General features: G+C 35.3%; 5 protein-coding genes across 5 annotated transcripts in view; 2 read left to right on the top strand and 3 right to left on the bottom strand.

The window, feature by feature from the left end:
• Positions 1 to 4,199, top strand: part of LOC18600764 (phosphoglucan phosphatase LSF1, chloroplastic) — a 5,268-nt gene extending 1,069 nt beyond the window's left edge. The window contains exons 3-10 of the mRNA XM_007031416.2: positions 241 to 700; positions 863 to 931; positions 1,517 to 1,638; positions 1,922 to 2,137; positions 2,674 to 2,779; positions 3,121 to 3,233; positions 3,475 to 3,619; positions 3,792 to 4,199. Of these exons, the coding sequence (XP_007031478.2) occupies positions 241 to 700; positions 863 to 931; positions 1,517 to 1,638; positions 1,922 to 2,137; positions 2,674 to 2,779; positions 3,121 to 3,233; positions 3,475 to 3,619; positions 3,792 to 3,911 (1,351 nt within the window). The 3' untranslated portion in view covers positions 3,912 to 4,199. The remainder of the gene's footprint in view (positions 1 to 240; positions 701 to 862; positions 932 to 1,516; positions 1,639 to 1,921; positions 2,138 to 2,673; positions 2,780 to 3,120; positions 3,234 to 3,474; positions 3,620 to 3,791) is intronic.
• LOC18600763 (carbonic anhydrase 2) lies at positions 6,238 to 10,104 on the top strand. The gene is made up of 10 exons (XM_007031415.2): positions 6,238 to 6,694; positions 7,595 to 7,656; positions 7,971 to 8,120; positions 8,218 to 8,266; positions 8,452 to 8,568; positions 8,680 to 8,733; positions 8,863 to 8,948; positions 9,090 to 9,195; positions 9,486 to 9,644; positions 9,905 to 10,104. Exons 1-10 carry the CDS (start codon positions 6,503 to 6,505, stop codon positions 9,944 to 9,946), a joined length of 1,017 nt encoding a protein of 338 aa, XP_007031477.2. The 5' UTR covers positions 6,238 to 6,502; the 3' UTR covers positions 9,947 to 10,104.
• LOC18600762 (transcription factor WER) lies at positions 10,928 to 12,066 on the bottom strand. Its single transcript, XM_007031413.2, has 3 exons — positions 11,749 to 12,066; positions 11,502 to 11,631; positions 10,928 to 11,428 (listed from the first exon to the last, which is right to left on the bottom strand). The coding sequence occupies exons 1-3, from the start codon at positions 11,873 to 11,875 to the stop codon at positions 11,050 to 11,052; spliced, it is 636 nt and encodes a 211-aa protein (XP_007031475.2). The 5' UTR covers positions 11,876 to 12,066; the 3' UTR covers positions 10,928 to 11,049.
• On the bottom strand, positions 13,341 to 16,799 carry LOC18600761 (protease Do-like 1, chloroplastic). The gene is made up of 8 exons (XM_018120427.1): positions 16,264 to 16,799; positions 16,026 to 16,148; positions 15,162 to 15,333; positions 14,605 to 14,642; positions 14,277 to 14,475; positions 13,980 to 14,132; positions 13,711 to 13,845; positions 13,341 to 13,596 (listed from the first exon to the last, which is right to left on the bottom strand). The coding sequence occupies exons 1-8, from the start codon at positions 16,704 to 16,706 to the stop codon at positions 13,519 to 13,521; spliced, it is 1,341 nt and encodes a 446-aa protein (XP_017975916.1). The 5' UTR covers positions 16,707 to 16,799; the 3' UTR covers positions 13,341 to 13,518.
• On the bottom strand, positions 17,341 to 22,776 carry LOC18600760. The gene is made up of 14 exons (XM_007031407.2): positions 22,518 to 22,776; positions 22,276 to 22,420; positions 22,081 to 22,148; positions 21,880 to 21,933; positions 21,708 to 21,791; positions 21,522 to 21,607; positions 21,261 to 21,341; positions 20,525 to 20,655; positions 19,833 to 19,874; positions 19,158 to 19,234; positions 18,996 to 19,086; positions 18,835 to 18,916; positions 18,653 to 18,725; positions 17,341 to 17,703 (listed from the first exon to the last, which is right to left on the bottom strand). Exons 1-14 carry the CDS (start codon positions 22,604 to 22,606, stop codon positions 17,535 to 17,537), a joined length of 1,272 nt encoding a protein of 423 aa, XP_007031469.2. The 5' UTR covers positions 22,607 to 22,776; the 3' UTR covers positions 17,341 to 17,534.

The following is a 23,814-nucleotide window of genomic DNA, read 5'->3' as shown; positions in this document are numbered from 1 at the left end:
GGGGGGGGGGGGGGGGGGGGGGGGGGGGGGGTGGGAGGGGGAGGGGACTGAAGTACTAATTTCTGCTAACTATGGTTTCTAGGCTTTTTATTTTATCTTTTGTTGATTGCAACTGGCCATATATCTCTTGTCTAAGCTAGCTTTGATAAATATTAAAGGTCAAAAGTTATTTATCATTCATCTGTGCAATCTGCTCTGTTCATCTATATTACTTTACCTTCAGTTTTTGCTTTCTCTCAGGGAGATGCTGATAGAGAAGACAGGATCTTTTAGCCTGATTCTTGAGAGACCCTTCTCTCCTTTTCCAATTCATGAACTGCATCTCTCGAGTGATCTTGACATTTTGTTTAATAGAGGTCGTATGCCTGTTGCCACTTGGAATAAAGCTATATTGGCGTCAAATTTACAAACTTCTACTGAGGGTGGTGGAAATTCTGGTTTTGTAATATTTTCCTCGAAGTTTCTAGCATTGCAGGGATTGAAGTTTTTGAATGATCAAAATGGACACATACATTCAAAATTGCAGAAAAACATTCTTGCTTCTCCCATTAGCCAACTTGTTTGTATTTTTTCTGAGGAAGAGCCTGGAGATGGAGAATGGGCTCATGGAAGCTTCCCACTGGAGGAATATATTAAGGCCCTCAATCGTTCCAAAGACGAGCTTTACTATAACCACTTGCTTGGCATGCGTTACAGTAAGGTGCAGTGTGCATCTCTCTAATGTTAGATAGCTTTTCTAAGGCACTGACTTGTAGTGTTTCTTCCACCATCTAGCTGCACCCTGCTCTTCTCTCTCTCACCCTCTCCCCCTATTTGCTTTTTTTTTTTTTAACTGCTTGAACCACTTCTGTTTGTTTGTTAGATTACAGAGCAGATATATGTCGGGTCATGTATACAATCAGATGCTGATGTAGAAGCTCTGTCTGATGCGGTGAGCACAAACAGACCTGTTATTTCTGCAGAATCATTTGCTTTTGAATATGTGAAATTATATCTTCGATCTTACAAATTTCTGCAACTATGATGCTGTTAATTTAAAGACTGATTTCTAGGGGATAAATGTGATGTCTATCAGTTATGCAATCCAAATCTTTGGTTCATCGCATCATTGTTGTCATTGAAACTGGATTTTCTTACAGGGCTTCTAAAGGATTTTTATAAAGAAAAAGATATGCATGGCCCATTATTTCTTCACTTGTTTTATAATTGTCAGAACCAAACAATAATAAGTCTCAAACATTGTGACTCATGGGGCAAATAAATTTGCCTCTTCTGCATTTTCTTTGACAGATGAATCTAGGCTCAAAATTTATGCCATTACATTTACCTGTCTGATCTGTGTTTCTCTTTCTGTTTCATATTAGATGATGGCTTGAGAAAAGGCTATCTCCATTGCATCAATTTTTGTGTATTTGTTTCCCTTTTCTTCTTGGTGATGGTCTTTTCAGTAAATTGACATCAAGTCTGTTGTTTCCCATCCGATATCTCCCATTGTTAACTTGGAATTCTGCACCAGGGAATCACGGCTGTATTAAATTTTCAGAGTGGGATTGAAGCAGAAAATTGGGGAATCAATTCCAATTCGATCCATGAGTCATGCCAAAGATTAAATATCCTAAAGATCAATTATCCTATAAAGTAAGCAAAATCAATGTTTCTGTATTTTGTATATTTGTGAAAGATATTTTCCATGCAAGGATTTTGTTCATGTTTCTGGATATGATCTCCTGATGCATTAGCACTGAAGGTTTCAATACACTCATGTTCCTTGAACTCGTGAATGATGTTACTTCATGATGAGTTTTCTATGCTAAGAGGGGAAATGGATGCTATTCACAATGATTTGGCATATATTATTGTCAACTTTTAAGACATGCTAGCTGGATAGGGCTGATTAATTTGCCTCTATTTACTTCTTCAGGGATGGAGACTCCTTTGATATGAGGAAGAAATTGCCATTCTCTGTTGGGCTCTTATTACGCTTGTTGAAAAAGAACCACCGTGTCTTTGTTACTTGTACTACTGGTTTTGATCGATCTCCAGCTTGTGTAATTGCATACCTGCACTGGATGACTGATACTTCACTTCATTCAGCTCATAATTTTGTCACTGGATTGCATACATGCAGGCCAGACAGGTATTCACTTCATTGTTTATGTGGCTTAATGCTTGGTATATCGATGAGCTCTGTTGTGACTTGTTTGTTCTTTGTTTTAATTCATTAGTTTAGAGATTCGTGTGCTGTTTCACAGCTTTACTTCGGCATTCTTCCGGTACCAAGCTTGGCTGCACGTGGGTTCTATATGCATGATATGATACATATTAATGAATTCGATTGTTGCTAATGCACAAGATATCACACTTACTTCCACAATCATCCATGGTTCAAGATTTCTTACTTGATGGAGTCAATGTGCTTCTCAATCTTTTCTGTGCAAGATGGGAAGTGCAACTTTAATAGAAAAAGAAAAAAGAAGCTTCTATTAGTATTTGGAATTGGCAGATAAATTATTTTGATCAGAAAGTAATGGAATTTTTATGGCTCTCTTACTGTTTTTAATAATTACACTGAAACACGTTAGGAAACTGAAAAATATGTTTGTGCTTCGCCGAGCTTTGGTGTATGTTATATTTTCAAGAATTTGTAGAACAATTGATTTGAACTAAATGTAGGCCAGCAATTGCTTGGGCAACATGGGATCTTATAGCTATGGTAGAAGGTGGCAGACATGATGGGCCTGCAACGCATGCTGTGACCTTTGTGTGGAATGGCCATGAGGTAATTTGTTAAAAGCATGAATATGTTATGTTACTGCTTGTCTTTCTTGTTTCTGCATTGGGCTATATGCTACACAACTGGAAAAACAAGCAAAATGGTTTTTCCTTTTCTGGTGGGTAGGGAATCCGACATCCTATAGGCATAGTGGCATAATCCCTTCCTGCAGTTGTATTTTAACCAAGGACTTATCAACTAAACTGCTAGGTACCTTGTAGGACTAATTCTATAATGTAGTCAGAAGCATGCAGGGTTTAAGCCATTGGTGCTACTAAAGGTGAGTGGTAGATGACGACTGCTCTTTGTGAAGCTTTTTCCAAACCGAGCTTGTCTTTGTCTTACAGGGGGAGGATGTATGCTTAGTTGGAGATTTTACAGAAAATTGGAAAGAACCAATTAAGGCAACCCACAAAGGTCGAGCAAAACATGAAGTTGAAATTAGACTTCCACAAGGAAAGTAAGTGGTCTATGTTCTATAACTCTTTTTTGAATTGCTCCTTAGTTTTGAAATTATCCCCACAAAACCACAATGAGTGTTATTTATTGGGGCTTTCTGGTTGATCATCTACAGCATTTATTGTTTTCCATTGCGAATCTAAGTAGGCATGGTTAAAAAGAATAACACTTCCAGACATCATGCAATTGGTTACTATGTTATTGTTACATTAAATGCAAATTGTCGCTTGTATTGCCTTCAGATATTACTACAAGTATATTATCAATGGGCACTGGCGGCATTCAACGTCTTCACCAACAGAAAGGGATGAGAGGGGGAACATTAACAATGTGATCATGATTGGTGATACTGCTAGTGTGAGGCCCATAATTCAACCACAAAAGAAGGTTAGTCCCTGGGAACACCTTCTAGTAAACTATATTGGGGAAAAAGAGAACCAAATTATGGATTTACAGAGTTGAGAGCTGATGAAAAAGGCCAAAGTTGTTAGGGATATAAATTTAATTATCATATATAGATACATCCTTGGTGAATAATGTTATATTTTTGATGTCTTAGGATGCCAATGTTATAAAGGTGATAGAGAGGCCCTTGACAGAGAATGAGCGAATCATGCTGGCAAAAGCAGCTCGTTGCATTGCATTCTCTGTGTGTCCGATCAGACTAGCCCCCAAGTAGCTTTGCAAAGCTGGCTGCTATCCACGATGTAAATTTTGTTCCTTGAGACTCCATATCAGCATATTTCAATTCCTTCGTGCATATACCTAGTATTTAGCCTGCAATAAACAATGAGTATGGATCCAATGTAATTCTTCCGGCTGCATGTTTAATTTGTAGTAGACTTTTAATTGGTGTCTATATATGTGAATAGAATGCTTAACTGCTACTCTTAGCACTCACTTGAAAGTTAAATTATGTAATTAGATCTTGTATTTTATAAAAAATATGAATTTAATTTTTATATAATAATTTGCATAAATTGAGTTTTTATATTTTTTTAATTTGTTAATTTTAATTTTAATATTGTTAAGTATATTGATGTGATGTCTTAATAAAGTTAATATGACATTAATTGAAATGATGTGATAATTTTTCATAATGATGTGATATTCATTAACTTGATAATGTTTTATATTGACATTATTTTGATTAGATTGATAATATTTAATATTGACATGACATTTACTGACAGACATGCATGGGGGGGAATTTTGACTCTGGTAATAAAGCATGTTTAAACCTATGTAGTAGTATTCCACCGTGGAGAACTCAGGGATCCTTTTCTTTATTTTCATGGAGGAGTAAAGTATAGTTTACCTACGAAAGAGAAGCAACTTGGAGTGGAAGAGCATTTTGTCCTCTCTGTCGTAGTTGTGTAAGGCCCCGAGGGAATGGCAATAACATGACGACATCATTAGGTACATGACAGGAGCTAAACATATTTTCAAGTTGCACCACATTAATCTCCCTCACTTGGGTTCAGACATTTTGAAAAAGATGACAACGGAAAACGTTGCCATAACCTTCTTCGTTGCTAAAATGTTTGACACTATTACAAACACCAACGGTAGTCCAAATATATAACAACATCATCTAAGTTTGAATGATAGAAGGATCCTCCCTGTTTCTCTCAGTTAAGAATGTCACACTTACAGTCTTCAACTAGGAAAGATGGATGTTGCAGTTCGAGTGCTTTTTGGTCAGTGAATCTCAAGATTTGGGAAAATCGAAGGGTTTGTTTGCATCATTCGCTTGCATGCAAATGTTGCATGGGTTGGACCAATTGTAGGTATCACAGAGGGAGATGGGTTAAGCCAGCATCGGGTGGACTCTCTCTGGGCTGAACTTGGTAGTATAAACTTGTGTGTCTCCTTCTCATCATGTTCTGTGTCACGGATTTAGCATAGAATTACGTGAATTTCACATTGTTGAGATATGTTTTCAACGAGTAAAGTCATAAATTCTATATTGAAGAGACGTTTTCAACGGTAAATTAAGGAAGAATGTCATGGTTTTAGAGAAAAGTAATGAATCGTACATCAGTTATGTATTAGAGTGATACTGAACATTTAAGAATTCACATCATTTTTAATCTATGAAGTTTCTTTTAAATATAAATGAGAGACTAACGAACTATAGTGGTCAATATCTCATAAGTTTTTTTAGATAATTGACCATTTTTTTCCTTATATACCAGTTGATAACTTTTGCAAGTGAATTAAACTGCATCTTCCTCATAAGATACAAAATTTGAGGTTAATGTCTCCTTTTCCAGGAAAAGGAATAGTGAAACGCCATTGGTCTAGGGAAAGTGGAACAGCAGGTCATAATAATGTTGCTGCAATGCTTGAAAAACATTTTGCAAGACAAGGCCATGGCTAGGATGTTAATTCCATCCACAACAAAAATCTGTAAGGAGCAGGCAGATCACCAGAGCCATGTTTTAGAGATAGGGCCTTATCTCCTCCATAACTACACCCATCACCGATATTCACCCATCATCATGTCCCTCCCTCCTGCACCATTGATTTTTTCATTCTAGGATTATCCCAACCTTACCAGTCTTCTTTCAACATCTTCTTCTCATATCCAGACACGTGTCCCTCTTTTCTTTTCTCTTCATCTTTTGCATGCATCTTCATAAGATGGAGAAGGTATCTAGAAACAAATATTAATTCATCAATGTTGTTTTCTAGTGAAGAGGTAAATTAGTGTAGGCGAATGCATGACGGGTGTTTATTATGAACATAAGAAAATATGTGGTTGGAGAGCTTGGTTGCTTACTTTTTCTTTTTCTTTTTTTTTTTTGTTTTTTATAGTTTTTGGGTATTGAAACTAATTGATGCCCAGATTAAGTTTTCATTTCTCTGATTCAATTGTGAAAAAAGAAATTAATAATTTCGATAAATTAAAGAAGCATTAATGTAGGATCAGTTGAAGGGAAGCTATGTGGCATATGCTATATTTGAACAGTTACACCAACCACCGAGAATCCAAGCAAATGTGGCAAACATACGTGGAGAATGGTCCTTGCATGCATGTCTCAACATGAAATTAACCACACACATGCAAGTACAAATGATAATATTAATTAAGATGATGAACGAAATTTGAAAAAGGCAAGTCATGGATCATGGGGGAGAAGAGGGAAAATTTATCTCCAACGTCCAAACCTAATCTACAAGGGTAGAAGCTCTCATTCACCAAGCTTTCGCTTTCATTATCCGGGGAAGATCGTAATAAAAGATGGTATAAATCTAGTAAATTCTATGATCCCTTGTGCAATGTCGACGGCTTCGATCAACGGCTGGTGCCTCACCTCCACCTCGTCAGCTCTCAGGAGAGACACATTGCGGCCCCCAACTTTCGCCAGGCTTAACTCTTCTGTTTCTCCTCCTACCCTCATCAGGAACCAGCCTGTTTTTGCTGCCCGTGCTCCTTTGCTTGTCCCTTCTAACTGGGTAAACATACATGCTCTCTCTCTTTTCATACAAGTTTTTTTCATCTTATAATTCTGCATGAACAAATCCCTTTCGTTGTTCTGTAGAATAAAACGTGTCCGAACATTTAGTTCAACGATCGATACGTGTTTACTTAAAACGTTGAGTTGGGATCTTCTTTTTCTTAATCAAAAGAGAGTGTTAGTGTGATTATTTTATGATGTCAATGTGGCGTTGCCTTAGAGTTCCCACTTGGAAATCTAAGGTTTTTTCATTTTCTTTATTATACATTGGCTTGAAGACGTGGATTGCCCTACTTCCACAACCAAAAGTTTCACTACTCTTGATTGCCTTTCCTACACCTTTCTGCCCTGATTCACAACCGTGAACCGACTATTAACTCTTTCCAAATCACGTTTCATTTCCTGATTCGGCCACCACATGGCACTCTTCCAATGGTGCTAATGCCCACATAAGCACCTTACAGCCTGGACTACTGACACTTGTGCGGCACTGATTAACTCAAAACAACCAAATCATATCCTTCTTTTTTATATAAATATATCAGTATAATTAAATTTGAGCATATGAAACTGAAGTAGCCGAATCTCTGAAGATATTTCTGTATACAAACAAAGATTCTCTGAAGAAGTCCCCAGACACACCAATATATTCTTCCACTCTTTCAGTTCTTTGCAACTCCTCTTCATTTATATTTCTCTCCTTTCATTTTGCTTTCTGTCAAACCAGTCTTTTGGACAGACATTTTCTTAACTGTTTCCTTTACCCTTCGAAGAACTTTACCTAGATACCTGTAACATGTAAGTAGATGTTAAAGAAGCAGAAGATTTTATGTTGGCATTACATTACCATGAATCATTTAATTTGTCTTGAGTTTTATTGGGGTTTGGAAATTCGCAGAACGAAGAGATGGGGAGCAAGTCGTACGAGGAGGCCATTGAAGCTCTAAAGAAACTGATGAGGTAAATACAATGTTGTCTGTCTGACTGTCTGATCTGTCCTCACTCTTTTAACTCATCTTTAATTAACAAACTGTCTCGTGTTGCTTAAATTTCCTGTTTTCGACCTTTCCTTTGTATTTCTTTTACATTACTAGTACATTGTACTTATGATCTCTGAGCCTATCAAGACCCTCCATGATAAATCCTAGCATTCTTGGTCCACCACAAGTGTCCTTGTCCCACCAGAAGGCCCATTCTTACTTAACATATGTATATATTAAGTACAAATAACTTTTGAATGAAACTACAGCATTGTTTTTATTATTTGATTGTAGTGAGAAGGGAGAACTGAAAGCTTCAGCAGCGGCCAAGGTAAACCAAATAACAGCTGAGTTGAAGACAGCGTCATCTGATGGCAAACCATCTGATGCCTCTGTTGAGAGGTTGAAAGAAGGATTCATCTACTTCAAGAGAGAAAAATACGAGTTAGTCATCCATTTTCCTTCATCAATTTTGTCTTCTACTTTATTAATCCTTTCATAGTCCTGCATTTATTAATAGGAGACCACTTCCTTTTTGCAGAAAGAATCCTGCTTTGTATGCTGAGCTTGCCAAGGGTCAAAGCCCAAAGGTATATGTTCACTAACAATGTCAACTTGAGATTTTCTTAATCTGGAAGTCTTGGATACAATTTGGTATCCAAGTTGTGTAACTAAAAGTCCAATGAGCATCTGCATGTGCTGAAACAAAAATAGACGAATGCTTCATTTGAGGTTCCTACTTTCTAGTACTAATTGTTCGAATAAATGGCTGCAGTATATGGTTGTTGCCTGCTCAGACTCCCGAGTGTGCCCATCCCATGTGCTGGACATGCAACCAGGGGAAGCTTTTGTCGTCCGTAATGTTGCCAATATGGTGCCACCATATGATCAGGTAGTACCCCTTGAACCCAAATTTACTCAACTATTGATTTGTATCTGTTTCTCAATTCTCAGATGTATTAATGAGGACCAGGCTCTAAACTCTTTGTCTATGCTATGACAGACTAGATACTCTGGAATTGGAGCTGCTGTCGAGTATGCAGTTTTGCATCTCAAGGTGAAACTATTTAATTGAAGCTGCTATAATTCTGTTAATTTTTGCAAGGGAAGACATTTGAAAGCCAAGCAGAATTGAACAGGTTATTCTTGGAAACTCATGTAAGTGGGAGTGTTCTTTCTTTTGCAGGTGCAAGAAATCGTGGTAATTGGGCACAGCGCCTGCGGTGGGATCAAGGGGCTCATGTCTTTCCCTTATGATGGAACCACCTCTACGTAAGGCCTTTATCGTTTACAAAATGCTTTTGCTATACATGTCTTATAGGGAGAATCTCATATATATATATATATATATATTATATAAAAATGATGGATTTTACTGACTAAAATTTACTCCAATCTGATTGATATTGGCAGTGATTTCATAGAAGATTGGGTCAAGATTGGAATGCCTGCTAAGACCAAGGTGCTAGCAGAAAATCGTGGGGAGCCACTGGGAGTTCAATGTACATGCTGTGAGAAGGTTGACACCTTTCTCAACTTCTTTGCTGTGTTACCTCTTACCTTTTACACTTTCCCTTTGGAATGATTGTTGACTGCATATTGCCTGTTAAAACTCCAGGAGGTCACAACATCTAGTAGAAGAAAACCATGTCAAAGTTAATTGCAATCAGAAGAGATTATGAAACAAAACCCTTTTTAGTAATAATAATAACATGGCAGTTCCTTCCACTTGAATTTGAGTCGTGCATGTAAGTTTATAGGGGATGATCCACAAGTTTTCTAACCAAAAATGGTGCATCATGATTTCAGGAAGCAGTGAATGTATCCCTTGGAAACCTGCTAAGTTATCCATTTGTGAGAACTGGCTTGGTGAACAAAACTCTGGCACTGAAGGGTGGTTACTACGATTTCATTAAAGGAACTTTCGAGCTTTGGAGTCTTCAGTTTGCCCTTTCTGCGCCTCTCTCCGTATGAACACCAACCATCACCAGTGACACCATCCTTGTTCCTTAACTACTAGTCTTGTTTTTTACTACAATGTACTCTGTATGCTAGTGCCTTAGTACCGATGAGCTATAAATTACAATAAATATATGATGGAGATCACCAGCGGCTCCTTTGATCTATAAATTCTCATTATATTTCCTTTTTACCAAGAAGCTTAAACATACTTCAAATGACTTTATTCACGGCTGCATTTTTCTTTTCTTTTCTTTTTCCTTTGTTAGGTAAAAGATGTCGCCACGATACTACATTGGAAGCTCTACTAGGGACATGCTTAGAGGTCATCCCTGCAAAGATGAGGCTCTGATCCTTCATTTTCTCACATTATAATATGAACTGAGTTTTGTAGACAAGAGACATTTTCCAAGAACTGGGGTCCTTCCAACTATTTTGAATAATGTCAGCCAAACTTTTTTAGCGTATTTCTAGCTAGCTCCAAGGATATGTGGCTTGATTAATGCAATAGCACATAAAATATAGAACAAATCCATGATTGGATCATGCCATATAATCTTATAAACAGGTAAATGAAGGAATGGATTAAATTTCCCATTGGAAAAGAAAAGGGTTTGGTCAATTTTCACAGTTTTACAAGACCTTGCGAAAGAGTAGAAAGAAGTTACATGATTCAGCTTGATCCAAGTGTCAAGAGACAAAAAAAAGAAGTTGTGACATGAAAATGGCAGGACATTGTTAATGAATCAAAGATGACTTTACTATTTAAACTTTAAATGTCTATGAGAGATAATTACTGAGTGAGATTGATACTTCAACATCTCACTCTTCCATTATTAATATCAATCAATATGGGTGGGTTTCACTGGTGTGTTTCACTCATGAACTTGAAGGATTTTAATTGCCAATAAAGACAGACATGTGGACATGTTCTTCCTTAATGGTGCAAATGCAAACTTTTTAATATCATAATGTCTACTGTTCTGTTCCTTTTTTCACCAAGTGAGGGAAATAATTGGAACAATTATTTATTGATACTCTTGCCATAAATGTAGACTGCAGCTACCGAATTAATTGAATGCATGGTGAAAACTGGGCATGTTGTGGTTGTGTGTGGATGATTTTGAGTAAAAATTTATTGTGCCTTTTTGCCATGATTCCACTAAAACTAAATCTATTGAATCTAACTATTGAACAGTGTAAGGTTTTCTGTAGAGCTAATTGGGACTTGGATAATTTCTATTTGGTAGAGAGGGTCCAAATCATTGGTTCTTTTTGGCAAATCCAAATCGTAATCTTCAAAGCATTTTAAGTTGGATAGAGGGGTTAACTGTCATAGGATAAGAAAAGCTAGTTATATAGTCATTACTGAGAAATAAATGATAACTAATCCCCCAAATTAAGAAAAGTCCTATCAAGCAAGATCAAAAGAAGAATATTCATCAAGGTACTCCATCATGCTTAGTGAACTTAGCTCCAAATCATCACCAGGAATCCAGAAAGGGTTCGCATAATTCTCACTGATCCCTGATTCTTGAGTAGCGTTTAAGACCTCAGTGGCTTTCTGGCTACTTTGATTCACTGCTGTTTCCATGGTTCCACTGGTTGCATCTCCTGGACTTGGATCTATGGCTGCCTGATCAGGCTCTTTCACTTGCTTGGAACTTTGACAAGAATCAACCCTTTTTCGATTTTGCTCTTTGATGCCTAGTTTCTTGCTCAAATGACTATTCCAGTAATTCTTCACTTGATTGTCAGTTCGTCCTGGCACCCGTTTAGCAATCAAAGACCACCTGAACATAAACATTAATGTTAAATTGTTATGCATTTTTGTTACAGCCCAGCATCAAATATGAATAACAAAACCTGTTTCCAAGAAGCTTGTGAAGTCTAATGATAAGGTCTTCTTCTTCCTCGGAAAAATCGCCTTTCTTCACGTTGGGGTTAAGGTAATTTATCCACCTTAGCCTACAGCTCTTCCCACACCTCTTCAAACCTGTACGAGGAACAAAGAAGAAAGACCATTCACTTCTCTTAAGAAATATGAAAATGGAAAAGGATGAAAGTAAAAAGAAAAAACAGAAAAAATGAACAGTGTTATATGAGTTATGACCTGTCTTCTTGGCTATTTTATTCCACTGTCCTTTTCCATTCACCTTGACATAATCCATGAGTATCTTGTCTTCCTCCACTGTCCACAACCCTTTTCTGTATGGACTTTCCCCTTTTTTCATGGTCATTGTTGGGAGTTCTTCTTGTTGTTGCAGAAGGCAAAGAGAGAAGATGGTTTTGTAGTGTAGCTTTATTGTATCAGAAATTGTTATGAATGAACGTTTTGGCAGTGTAGCCTTTTATTTATTACGGAAGCAATGATGAGATGATTATGAGATGGCAGAGTTTGGATAAATTGCCCTTTAACAGCTGTGGCACACATCTTGATATAATATATTTTTGTGAGCTTTCTTACGGTTATGTTCATGTGATGTTATTACCCTCATGACATTGGTTTTAGCGAAGGGTGGGTTTTAATTTTATTTACTGCATTTTTTTCTATTGTTTCTATGACATTAATTAGTATGTCATTTTGGATTTGGAACCAAAGGAGGAAATGCATCAAATGCTATCTTTACGTTTTCCTTTGGCCCTTAACCCTAACTGACTGGTTGTTATTAGAAGGTTCTAATAGTTTTTGCCCCTTCATTTAAGCAAGCATACACATGTTCCTTTTCTGTCTTCTAGTAACATAAATCAGCAAGACATGATTGCAAGTTAAAGGATTTATGACCAACTGCCTCATCAGTGCATGCACAGACTTTAGCAAATGCACAATAATCTAAAATTGGAAAGCCCATTTAAGGCATCCTTTGCTTTCTGGGGACAACCAATTTCCTTTCCCATTTTCTGTACTCACAGCTATGAGCCACCTTCCTCAGAATAGTCTTCCTCTCGTTTTTTTCTTTCTTCTTTTCTTTTGAAAAGTCTACTTAACATTAGGGTGTCCCTTAGCTACTAAGCTACAGTGAATGGCTATTACTATTAAGAGCATTGTTGCTGAATTGAACAAAGGTGAAAAATTGAATAGAACATGTGTTTGTATCAAAGCTATCACATGTGTGTGCATTATATGACCAATAAGGGCAAAAAAAAAAAAGATACCTACTTCTCAATCTAGAAGCCTTGTGAACTTTAACTGTTTCTTTAAAGTTTTTAGTTCAATGTTAACTATCTTGGAATGTTGATAATGATTATGACTCATGCAATCTAATGGGGCATAACATGAGAGCAGTTGAATTTGAAATGGAAAGATTCTAGACGAATGGAAGACCATTTCTATGTTACATTTAATTGTGAATACAAAAATCTATTGTATTATTAAAATAAGGGAGATAATGTGGTATTTCAAGTGTGACTAAATGGATCTAGAGAGTGCTCATACCTACTCTGCATTAATGTTTGAGCTGCTATACATACCTAACAATTCCATATTTAGTATTTCCTTCAGAAAGAAATAGGGTAATAAAAGGAAAATGAAATGATTTGCCCCTTTCTACACCCCAAAGGTACAGAAAACTTATTAATGAACTTATATGGAAAGTAAAAAAATAAAGCAAGGCCTATCTCTCTCATCAATCTCTGACAAAACAAAACTAATGTAAAAGTTGTTTTTTTAAGTTTGGAACTTCACTAATAAATTAATAAGAAAGATATAAGATGGCTGCAGCTACTTTAGAGAGGCTAATGCATTGTGAAACATTGGTACCAAAGAAAATACAGCTGATGGTCTATGTACAACAGGACCATTTCCAGTGGAATAGTTTATAAATAATGACATTTCCTTGTATATCTACTGTTTTTAAGTATACACAGCATACCAAAAGACATTTTATGACTCATCCGGCTTTGGCTCAAGAATTACAGGGATCTTCTCCTTATGATCACCGCGCAACACCTCCACAGTAACCTAAGAATCAAGATAATCGAAAATTTGTACATCTGAAAGATTTGAAGAATAATCCCTCTTTTTATTGAAATATATATCTATCGAAAAGGATAAAGGTACTGTTCAATACCATACCTGTTCGCCAACTTTGCATTGATCAAGAATTCTGTACAAGTCACTACCACTAGTAACCTTCTTTCCATTGACAGATGTTATTATATCACCCAAAATAAGTCTACCATAGGAATCACGCTTCGTTGGTTGCAGGCCCTGTAATATATTAAAGCTTAGCTGTGTACATGGAAATATGAAATTATCAACTTGTTATTGGAAACATAATGATCAAAGAGTATGACTTCGGATTCATGAAAGTGCGATGCAGAAGAAAGAAATAGTAAGCATACCGCCTTGCCAGCTGGACCATTTGCAGGAGCATCTAAGACAAGCACACCACTTACTCCCAACTGTTCGACAGATTGATCCGGTGCAAATTTAATCCCCAAAACAGGTCTTGTCACCTTCCCAAACTTCACCAACTGATCAACAATGCCACCTACCTGGATATGTAAGAATGACTGGATGAATTATCCTTAAGAATAGAAAAAGAAACAAATAAATTCTTGCATCTCAATCACATTGCACAACCTAAACAATACACATATCTGATCAAACTGAAATACAAGGTCTGAGAAATAACTCACTGTGTCAACTGGAATTGAAAATCCAACACCAGAAGATGCACCGGAAGGAGAATATATAGCAGTATTTATCCCGATAAGGTTTCCTGAACTATCTAGGAGTGGCCCTCCGCTATTACCAGGATTAATAGCAGCATCAGTCTGTATTACGTCTTGAATTGGGCGGCCAGTGGCAGCAGAACTTATCTCTCTGCGAAGCCCACTATAGATAATGTATAAAGGAAGTGTTAGCAAAACTCTAATTCATATATCAACCAGAAAAAGTAGGAGGAAATTAAATATGATACATATGAATGAATATTATTGACTGCAAATTCTTGGACTTTGGTACCTGATAACTCCAGTTGTAAGAGTATGATCAAGTCCAAACTGCAAACCATAGAAGGAATATTTATGAAATCCTGTTAAACAAGCTATCAAAGAGACCCAATAATAGCAGTCAAAGTACATGATCAAATGAAATCTTGATCAGGCACTTATAAGCCACATTACTTGATGAAGGCAACAATACTATTGGGTAATCAGAATCATATTAGGCTTTAATTTATATATGCAAATTGCAATGCAACTTTTCTTGTCCATGCCAACCTTTTTAAGCATAATAAGAAATTCTTTGCAGACAAAATTTATAAAGAAAGATAAATTTGATCTGTTTATATGGTTTATCTGAAAATAACAAATAACATATTTATAATTGCAGGAAAGCTATGTGATTTTCAATGTCATGAAAAAACTGGCTGTTCCTTCCCTAGCTAATGAGACAATTATGATATTTTCTGACAATTAAGATATCCAGAGATCAACAATCTCCAATAAAATGAAACAAATAAAAAATCATGTAAATAGGAAATAATGCCCATAATTCTGTGAGTATAAACATGCACTCACAGGGTTGCCAATAGCATATACTTTCTGGCCAACAAGCAAATCTGCTGATATACCGATAGGTATAGGTCTTAGTTTGTCTTTGGGTGCATCAACACGCAATACAGCAACATCCTTGTCTTGGTCAAATCCAACAACTTTTGCATCATAAGTTGACTGGTCAGCAAGTGTAACCCTGCAAGTTACAAGTACCAACTTAAATATCAAGGAGAAGTTTAAAAACATCTTTATCCTATGTATCCCTAGTGTGTAAGGCACAGCTAGTTTCCAAGGCTAACCACAGTTCTCCATAGAAGATTACTTTAGAGACTTAGAACCAATGTTAATAGCAAACTAAAACCGATGTTTAGCGACCTAAAGCAAGTCCAAAACCTCCAAAATCAATCATTTACTTCCTCAAAACTGTAGAGTGCACCCTTCCATTGCTCTGACAAAATAGAAAACAAAGATGCTATTAAAAACCTAACATAATTTGTCACATACCACATTCTGCTTCAATGTTAAAAACGCCTAAACCTGTCCGCAATAAAGGGAAAAAAACCCATCTTGCCAAAACATATTTGTCTTCCAATATCTGAATGCTTAGAGAACCAAAAAATCTGAGCATTTGGCTCATTGATTGGTGCATAATCCCCCTACCTAAAGAGTCCCCCCAATTATAAAAAAAAAAAATTAACTATAAAGTCCACGCTTTTCCTACATTCCTAACACTTCAAACAAGACGATTTATAGCACCAGCAACATCCATAAAAATCTGGGTTCATATGGCCTATAGATATTTCCATTAACATTCTAGAATAATTCAATCCCTATCACTTCCAACAACAAAAACAACAGGAAATAACAAAATTAAATAAAATAACGAACTTGAGATCAGAAGCACCACGGATCACATGATAATTGGTGACGATGTGACCATCTTTATCCCAAACGAAACCCGACCCAGATCCTTGTGGTACCTCCAACACATCCAATGTGAAAGCATCCTGCCTAAAAATCCCATTACCAAAAAGAAAAAAACCACGACTTAGAAAAGGAAAAATCGAAACTACCCAATAGCAAACTCAATAAGAAAACCCCCAAAAAAGGGAAAAACTGAATGCACCTGACGGCGAGATTGGTGATGTAAACAACGGAGGGAGTGTTCTCTTGAAAAAGACGAACCGTAGCCAACTCATCGGACTGTAACTTCCGAGGAGCGGTTACTACAAAGGCTGAGGCGGGTCCCACATCGGTTACAAATAAGGAGAAAGACAGAGCAAGGGAAGTGCAGAGAAGAAACAAGGAGTCTAAAGCTGAAGCAAAATAACGATTACTATCACAAGAGTTGCTGGCAGTATTACTTTGGGTCCTACTAGAAATGAGATTGTGGAGGGAAGAGAGGGAAAGTTTGCTGGATGGAGAGAGAAAAGAGGGCCTTGGGGTGGGAGGGAGAGAAAGGGAAGGAAGGGGAGGGAGCTTGGGTGTTCTGTTTGGGGAGCGTGAATACGGGGAGGAAGGGGAAGGGGATTGGAGGAAGAGTGAGGAAAGGAGTGAATAAGCTGCCATTGCTGTTTTGCTGGTTTGGACAACCAACTGGAGCTTTATTGTTATTGACTTTTTCTAGTGTTCATTGGCTCGAAAAGCTTGAATGGAAATTTTATTTCTATTTGTGGAATATTATTAACATTTATGACTTTGGCAGGGGATTGGATGATGTTCCATTAATACATTAATTACAATTCTACACTTCTTTCCAAAGATCTGGAGAAGTTTTTGCATGAATAAAATCTAGAACTTGTTGGCAATTTTTTGGGTATGTAACAAAGAAAAAAGGTTCATTTCTGACCCAACACCAGCGATTTAAGATAATGATTTTTACAGCTGGGCCAGCCACACACACATGTGAAAAACAAGTGATTGGTGTCTGCTACAAGGAAGGATTATGGCTTTACACCAATTTTTTGAGCTACTCTGCCCTACAGACATCCAAGAAACACTAGTTATTTTCCAACCTTTAGATATATTGATTTATAAATTAATATAATAAATTAATTATATATTTAGTACCCAAACTAAAATGAATCTGTTCTTTTAGTACTCAAAGTATTTTAAGAAAATACAAATTGATTAACCAAAATCAAGTTTGAGTAATTAATTACGAAATTTTAAATTTGAAGTACTAAATTGTTACTACTAAATATATAATTAATCCTAAAATAGTTTATATTTAACTAAACCGATCCCTTCCCCTCATTGATTTAAATCTGACGAGGGTTATTAGATAATGAATTATTTTGTCAGTTACTCCAACAAATGAACAACTACCTACATCAAATTAAATTAATAATTAATAATGCCTTGTAGCAGCACGTGGGTACACCAGCTTGTTGAAATCTACAAAATTCTTCCTTGGGGTCTCAATTCCTTTGGCAAGCTCTCGAAGTTTCCAGCATTTACATCTGATTGTAGCACAGGTCTTTTTCCAATCTTCCAAACAATACCCTCTGCTAGGTGCTCCTTGTTTGGCGTCAGCATTACAAAATTTGGATCAGCTCGTTCATAGCTGAAAAGACAAAAAAATATGTTACATCATTATTATATGCTTGTGTGTACTTATGTGTATATATACATATATATATATATTAATATGACATAAATACATATATATATATATATATATATATATATATATATGTAAGGGTGGAGGATTGTGTTGTTAGGAGGAGTCATGTCTTTTCAAAATTTTTAAAATATTTTATATATTATATATTTAAAATATTAATTCATATCAATTCTTTTAAAAAGTAATATTAATTCATATCATTATTTCAAAAATAGATAAAGAAAATATTTAATCTCAAAAATTTTTAAAATATTTTGTATATTATATATTTAAAACATTAATTCATATCATTATTACGAGAATACAAATTGCACAAGAAATTAATAAAAATAAAAAAGTCAAGAAATTATTATTGATTAATAGATTAATTTATCATGTTTTGACTCTTTTGATTTTTACAGTAACTACATAATTAGTTTTTTTAACAATAAAAAATATGAAAATAAAACTTTGAAATAAAATAAATGATAAATTTTTTACAGATGATTTAATTGATTATATTGAGAGAGGCATTGTTAACTTTTTCAGTACAAAGTCAATAATTGATAAATTTAAATTTAAGAAATATTGTCGAACACAACTTTCTTAAAAAACTATTATAAGTATTTCTTTTCTTATTCCTTTTCAATTGCATCTAATATAAAATTATTGTTTATTATGAATATTTTGATTATTGATTAAATTCAAAATATTAGTTTTAAAAATTTTTAACTTTTATTTTCCTTTGTATATAAAAATTCAATAAAAATTAACTAACTCCGTCCCTATTTGTATATATGTATATGTATATGTGCACGCGTGTTTATATATATATTGACGGCTGACTTTTCTCATAAACATATAATGAGATATTTACATTTGATTGAGTTAAGGAAAGAAAGAAACGAACCTGGCTTCTCTTAAATTTTCTACACGGAGGCCAAATCCATAAGCTGTAGTCCTAGAAATGTGATCTCTAGTTGCTTCAAATTATAGAAAATAGGTGAGTGCTAGACAGCATGTAGGATGTGCTAACAAACTATGTTTACATATGTATTCCGCTCTAGCAGGAAAAGGGTCGTAAGAGCATACCTGAAATGCTGAAAGTAAAAGAAGGTTTCCACCAAGACTTCAATGCCAGAGCCAGTGATGAGCTGAGAGGTCCCATCTTTCCCTGAGAAAGCAACAATCAGATGTTTATTGGACTTTATATAATCACGAATAGGGAAGACAAGTACGCATATAAATATTACCTTCAGCAAGAAGTTTTTATTGGCTTGCCAGGACGCAGCTACTTGAAAAGTGGAATCAGGGATGTTGTTTGATGTTTTAGTATCATCCATCCTTTAAAAATGTTTACTAAAGTCAGATATTCAGTATTATTCATCACATGTTAATTTCCTTGATTGGAATACCTTGTCTGTAATTCAAAGCCAAAGTCAATGTAATTCGTTATTCCAACAACTTCGTTTTCTTCAAGGGGATTCTTCACCTGTTTCATTGAAGTACTTTCCTCAGTATCATATCACAAAAATGGTGTCTGAATAAAACGTAAGTGAAAATAATAGAAAAAATAGAACATGCACACACGCTGCTGCAAAAAGGAAAGGGACAGGGGGTTGGATATTGCAGATTGTACTACAATTGATCTTCATGACTAAAGTATAGCATCAATATTGGCCTCTCAATAGAATTGGAAAAAGGTCTTTCTTCCGATATAAGCATTAAATCTAGATTGAATGCACATAATTTAGACTAATGCTACCATGTGAAGAACTCAGCTCCCAAACTCAAATAAAGCCTTTCAATTCAAACTTGGGACCCAACTAAGATGCCTACACTCAAAAACATAATAAGACCACAATTCATGCCATGTCGTCTTACATATGATTTGTGAACCCGGGATTCATGTTTACCAGGATGCGAAAAAGGTTGAAACTTGGAAAAATGAACCTAAATTATATTCATTTGAAATTCCAGCATTGGCAACATGTTGAAACAAGATATTTAAAAAAGAATAGTAATACAGCTGTGGTAATCGAAGAAAAGATCAATTTGATAAATAGGAGAAACAGACTTGATAAACATACCCTCCTTTGGACCACCACATGTTGATAGAATGATGCAATGAACTGCAAATGAAGATTATAAAATAAAATATCAGCACAAAACTTTACAAGCCACAGATGGAAAACAGCATCTGTAGATGCACTTAGGGAGAAGGTCGATCAGAAATCAAACGACAGCAACTGCATGCACAACAATTTAGAAAACAGTATCCTTGTTGATCAGACATTAGTACCATCCAACATTTCCTAGCTTTAAGTTCGAGTAATATGACAAACTTTCACCCATGTGCCCACTTGAACTAAGCCTCTGTTCCAAAAAAGTTGAGGAGTCTCAAAATTATGAAGCACCTCTGTACAAGTGAATAACCAAAAGGGGGAGAGAGAGGAGGGGGGGGGGGGGGGGTGGAGTGGCAGGGCTTCATTTCCATATCATTTAACTATAGAAGACCAAAGTAACAGTTAAGGCAGCTATGCTTTGCTACAGAAAAACAAAAAAAAAATGAAAAACATTCCTGATACTTATTTACATTTTTTAAATCAGGCTAAAATGCGAAACAAGTCATGATGGATGGTGAAAAAGCCATCCACCCTAAATATTGATCTAACAGATTGATGGAATGAAACATTTGTCAATTCTTTTTTATAAAGTTCTCTCTGAGAGACAAACTGTCAGCGGTAACTGATAATCCAAATGAATTAAACTGTGAACAAACCTGAGAACTTCTAGCAAGTTCGAGGCCAAAATTAAATGATGGACTCAAGGGACTGCCTGATCCTACTCCATAACCAATTGCACAGCTCCAATTCAATAAATTTTTATAATTCATGTCATCTTTGCTTCCATCTGAAAATAGAAGCATAAAGTGCACACTGAGTATCATTTTTAACATAATCTCACATGAAGTACAAGAAAGATTGCAACACATGCTGCCATTCAAGAATCAACATACTTTGAAACGATTTTTATAAGTTATATGCTACATACATAAAGGGATTTTTTCTCATAGTGAGGTGTATGTTACTTTAGCTACCCTTAAAAATTTATGATCTTTCAAATTTTCAAAGCTAGAGTTTGAGATGGACACAGTTAATTAAAGCATTCCCATAAACTGTAGCAAAAACTTACAGATCTATCATATAAAAGACATATTTAATCCTTCCAAATTCTCATAGTGAGCCCCTTGCCTATTTTAATTCCCTAGTAAGTTATTTTACATCTAAATATATCTCTTTAACCATTCCCCTCTCTTTTATGTGTATGAACTCCTAATAATTTTGCTTGTTTGGCTTCTAGTTATGCAGAAACAACTTGATAACAATTTGTTTATAATTTATGTACAAGACACACACACACATTCTCAAAATCAAGCAGTAATTTAGCCACTCATCATAAGATTTATGTGCTAAGCCTTGAATTATGCAAAATTAATATGAAATGAGTAAACTTACATTGTGGCTCATATTGAACCCCAACAGTAAACCTTCCCAACTTGCTTACTAGCCATGCACTCTTTGGCAATTCATCTTTAACTGCAGAGATAGAAAATTATAAAATATAGGGTTTTTTTCAATGCATTTTGTACATTTATATATTGTTGTTGAGAACGAGAAAAGTAATATGTAAGAAACCCATAACATAAGGAAACTTGACTGATACAGTCAACAATTGAAAAGCAGGGAACTTATTAACTATAAATCCAGAACACATACTCGCATAAGGCATAATTGTGACTCCGGCTGACAACTTTCCTGAGCCATATCTCAATCCCATAACACCATAGTCTTCAGCAGTTACTCTGCAGGAGTTATAGGCTTCACCAACAGAATGCATGTGATATATGTGACAAATAAAGTAGCTGAAAATACCATGAAGGTGGCTTTAAAAATATGATTTACCTTTTCTTTGATAGCAACGGCAAAATGCCAAATGCCCCAAACCCATATCTAGGATAATAAGCACAAGACCTCATCTGTAGAACACTGAAGTGACAGCAAACCATGAATTATGCAAACCAGATCACATACAGAAAGATAACAAAACTTTATACTTCAAACAAAACAGCCTTACTGATCAGAGTTTGATACGAAAAGGTCCATGAATGTATGAGGATCATCCACATCACTGCTCATATAAAAAATAACATTACTTACAACATATTTGTCACAACTCTTTACTACAATGCATAAGAGAAGCAATTGAAGAATATTAATTACCAGGGCTTTTGTTACAGTCGAGCAGAATCTTAAGGAACAAGAAGTTTATAATTACCTTTGCCAGCGAAATAACGCATTTCCAGCAATTTTCTCTTCAGGTTTATGATCAAGTGGACCTGAAACCTAATCATAAATCTTGTTAAGGAATAAATAACTTCTTGCTTCTTCTTATCTCAATTATCAATTCCTTATATCTCATTTTGCAATAACAGAAAACAAAAACTAAAATAAAAAAAAAATTAACGGATACAGTTGCCGTTATATCGACATGAGGATCATCGATCGGTTTCAACATAATAATAGTACTAAAATGTCTAGCTTCTTCGAAATAATATTCGAACAAGCATTTCAAAGCTAGCTTCCCAAACAACATATTATACGAAGATTGCAGCATCCTGGAACAAACGATTTCAAAATTTTCTTTAAAAACACCAAAAGGAAAATGGAAGATTGAACAGAAATTTCAAATTGAAAGCGGAGATTGAAGTGAACCTGGTACGGGCGGCGATAGGAGGGAAATCGAAGAGAGGAGGGACGAGAACCACCGGCGGCGGCGGTTCTTTATCAAACCAATTCCCCATTGCTGCTGAGAAGTTTCTAGCGTTCTATTTTTCTTTCGATTGGGAGTGGAAAGGAACTGAGATTGAGCAAAGCGAAGAAGAAGAAGAAGAGGAAGAGGCCCAATTGCCCGCGCATCTCGGTTTTTAGGATTTCAGCTTCGATGACGGTTTCAACCGTAAATGCTAATGACGTGGCATTATATGGAAATTCCAAAAAAATTTAATTTTTTTTTCTTTTTTCAGTGCGAGGACGGGATCTGGGTTAAGAATGCGTGGACGGAATAACCGATAAGGAACCATTGGGCCGAAAGGCCTGTAGGAGTTTTGGTCTTGGGTTTCATTTGGAGTAACTTAATTTATTCTTTTGGGTTTGTTAATTTAACACTACACTACAAAAGCACTGCTTGTACTCATTAAATAATTACTTGAATTATATATTCTATAATTATTATTTTAACAGATTCTTTGCATAAGAAACCTCATAAAATTAATTATAGATTATGATATTATTGTAGAAAAGTACTGTAATAAAGTTCATCATAACAAGTTATTATAATATAACCCAATCTCATAAAAGTTCGATCTTGACTTGATCATATTGTCAAGAGAGGTCTAGAGTCATTAAGAATATTTTGATCTATATTTAGTGTTATGGACTATGATGTCCCTTTGTATCAATACTAATGCTTGTATTGATATTAGAGTCTACTATTGTATTGATTTATTTGTTTTCATATATTGGATTTAATATCTAATGGAATATTTGATTCAAGAACAAGTGCATCAAATTATGGGGAGGTTAAAGAGTGTGAAATTCAAGAGAGATTTGTCATATGATAATTATGGGTGATTTTTTAATAAATAAAATGTAATTTGATTTGATAAGTAAAATAGGATTTGATTTAACCAATGGAATTTTTTTTATATAAAATCCATCTTTTATTATATTTTATGTTAAAATATATTAATACCTTCAAGTTTTAACCATAACCATAATTATACACAAGTCTAGTAGTTTTTAAAATGAATACTCTATTTTAAAAGAATATCTTTTGTTGAACATATAAGTCTAATAGTTAATCAACCATTAATATTTTCATTTGTTTGATAATATGATAATATTGAAAAGATAATTTTACTTTTCATTAATTTTTTTAATTATCAAATTATAAATTTTCAAAAAAAAAAATTCTATCTAACCTCTCGTCGGCCAGTTACCTCGCAATCAA

This window comes from Theobroma cacao, chromosome 4 (genome assembly GCF_000208745.1).
Source record: "Theobroma cacao cultivar B97-61/B2 chromosome 4, Criollo_cocoa_genome_V2, whole genome shotgun sequence".
Lineage (NCBI taxonomy): Eukaryota > Viridiplantae > Streptophyta > Magnoliopsida > Malvales > Malvaceae > Theobroma > Theobroma cacao.
This window is presented reverse-complemented; position numbering and strand designations above follow the sequence as displayed.

Bases quoted from the DNA above. Each gene is read 5' to 3' on its own strand.
- LOC18600763 (XM_007031415.2), top strand. From the start codon at position 6,503: ATGATCCCTTGTGCAATGTCGACGGCTTCGATCAACGGCTGGTGCCTC. The intron at 8,734-8,862 runs GTGAAACTATTT...TTTCTTTTGCAG, and splicing joins ATGCAGTTTTGCATCTCAAG to GTGCAAGAAATCGTGGTAAT. The intron at 9,645-9,904 runs GTATGAACACCA...TTCCTTTGTTAG, and splicing joins CCCTTTCTGCGCCTCTCTCC to GTAAAAGATGTCGCCACGAT.
- LOC18600762 (XM_007031413.2), bottom strand. From the start codon at position 11,875: ATGACCATGAAAAAAGGGGAAAGTCCATACAGAAAAGGGTTGTGGACA. The intron at 11,632-11,748 runs GTCATAACTCAT...TTCCTCGTACAG, and splicing joins TAAAATAGCCAAGAAGACAG to GTTTGAAGAGGTGTGGGAAG. The intron at 11,429-11,501 runs GTTTTGTTATTC...GTTTATGTTCAG, and splicing joins CACAAGCTTCTTGGAAACAG to GTGGTCTTTGATTGCTAAAC.
- LOC18600761 (XM_018120427.1), bottom strand. From the start codon at position 16,706: ATGGCAGCTTATTCACTCCTTTCCTCACTCTTCCTCCAATCCCCTTCC. The intron at 14,476-14,604 runs GTACCAAAGTCC...CATTATCTATAG, and splicing joins CTTACAACTGGAGTTATCAG to TGGGCTTCGCAGAGAGATAA. The intron at 13,597-13,710 runs GTATGGTATTGA...CTTGATTCTTAG, and splicing joins AATGCAAAGTTGGCGAACAG to GTTACTGTGGAGGTGTTGCG.
- LOC18600760 (XM_007031407.2), bottom strand. From the start codon at position 22,606: ATGGGGAATTGGTTTGATAAAGAACCGCCGCCGCCGGTGGTTCTCGTC. The intron at 21,792-21,879 runs GTAAGGCTGTTT...CTGTCACTTCAG, and splicing joins TTCGTATCAAACTCTGATCA to TGTTCTACAGATGAGGTCTT. The intron at 19,875-20,524 runs GTTTGTTCACAG...CTTCATTTGCAG, and splicing joins AACTTGCTAGAAGTTCTCAG to TTCATTGCATCATTCTATCA.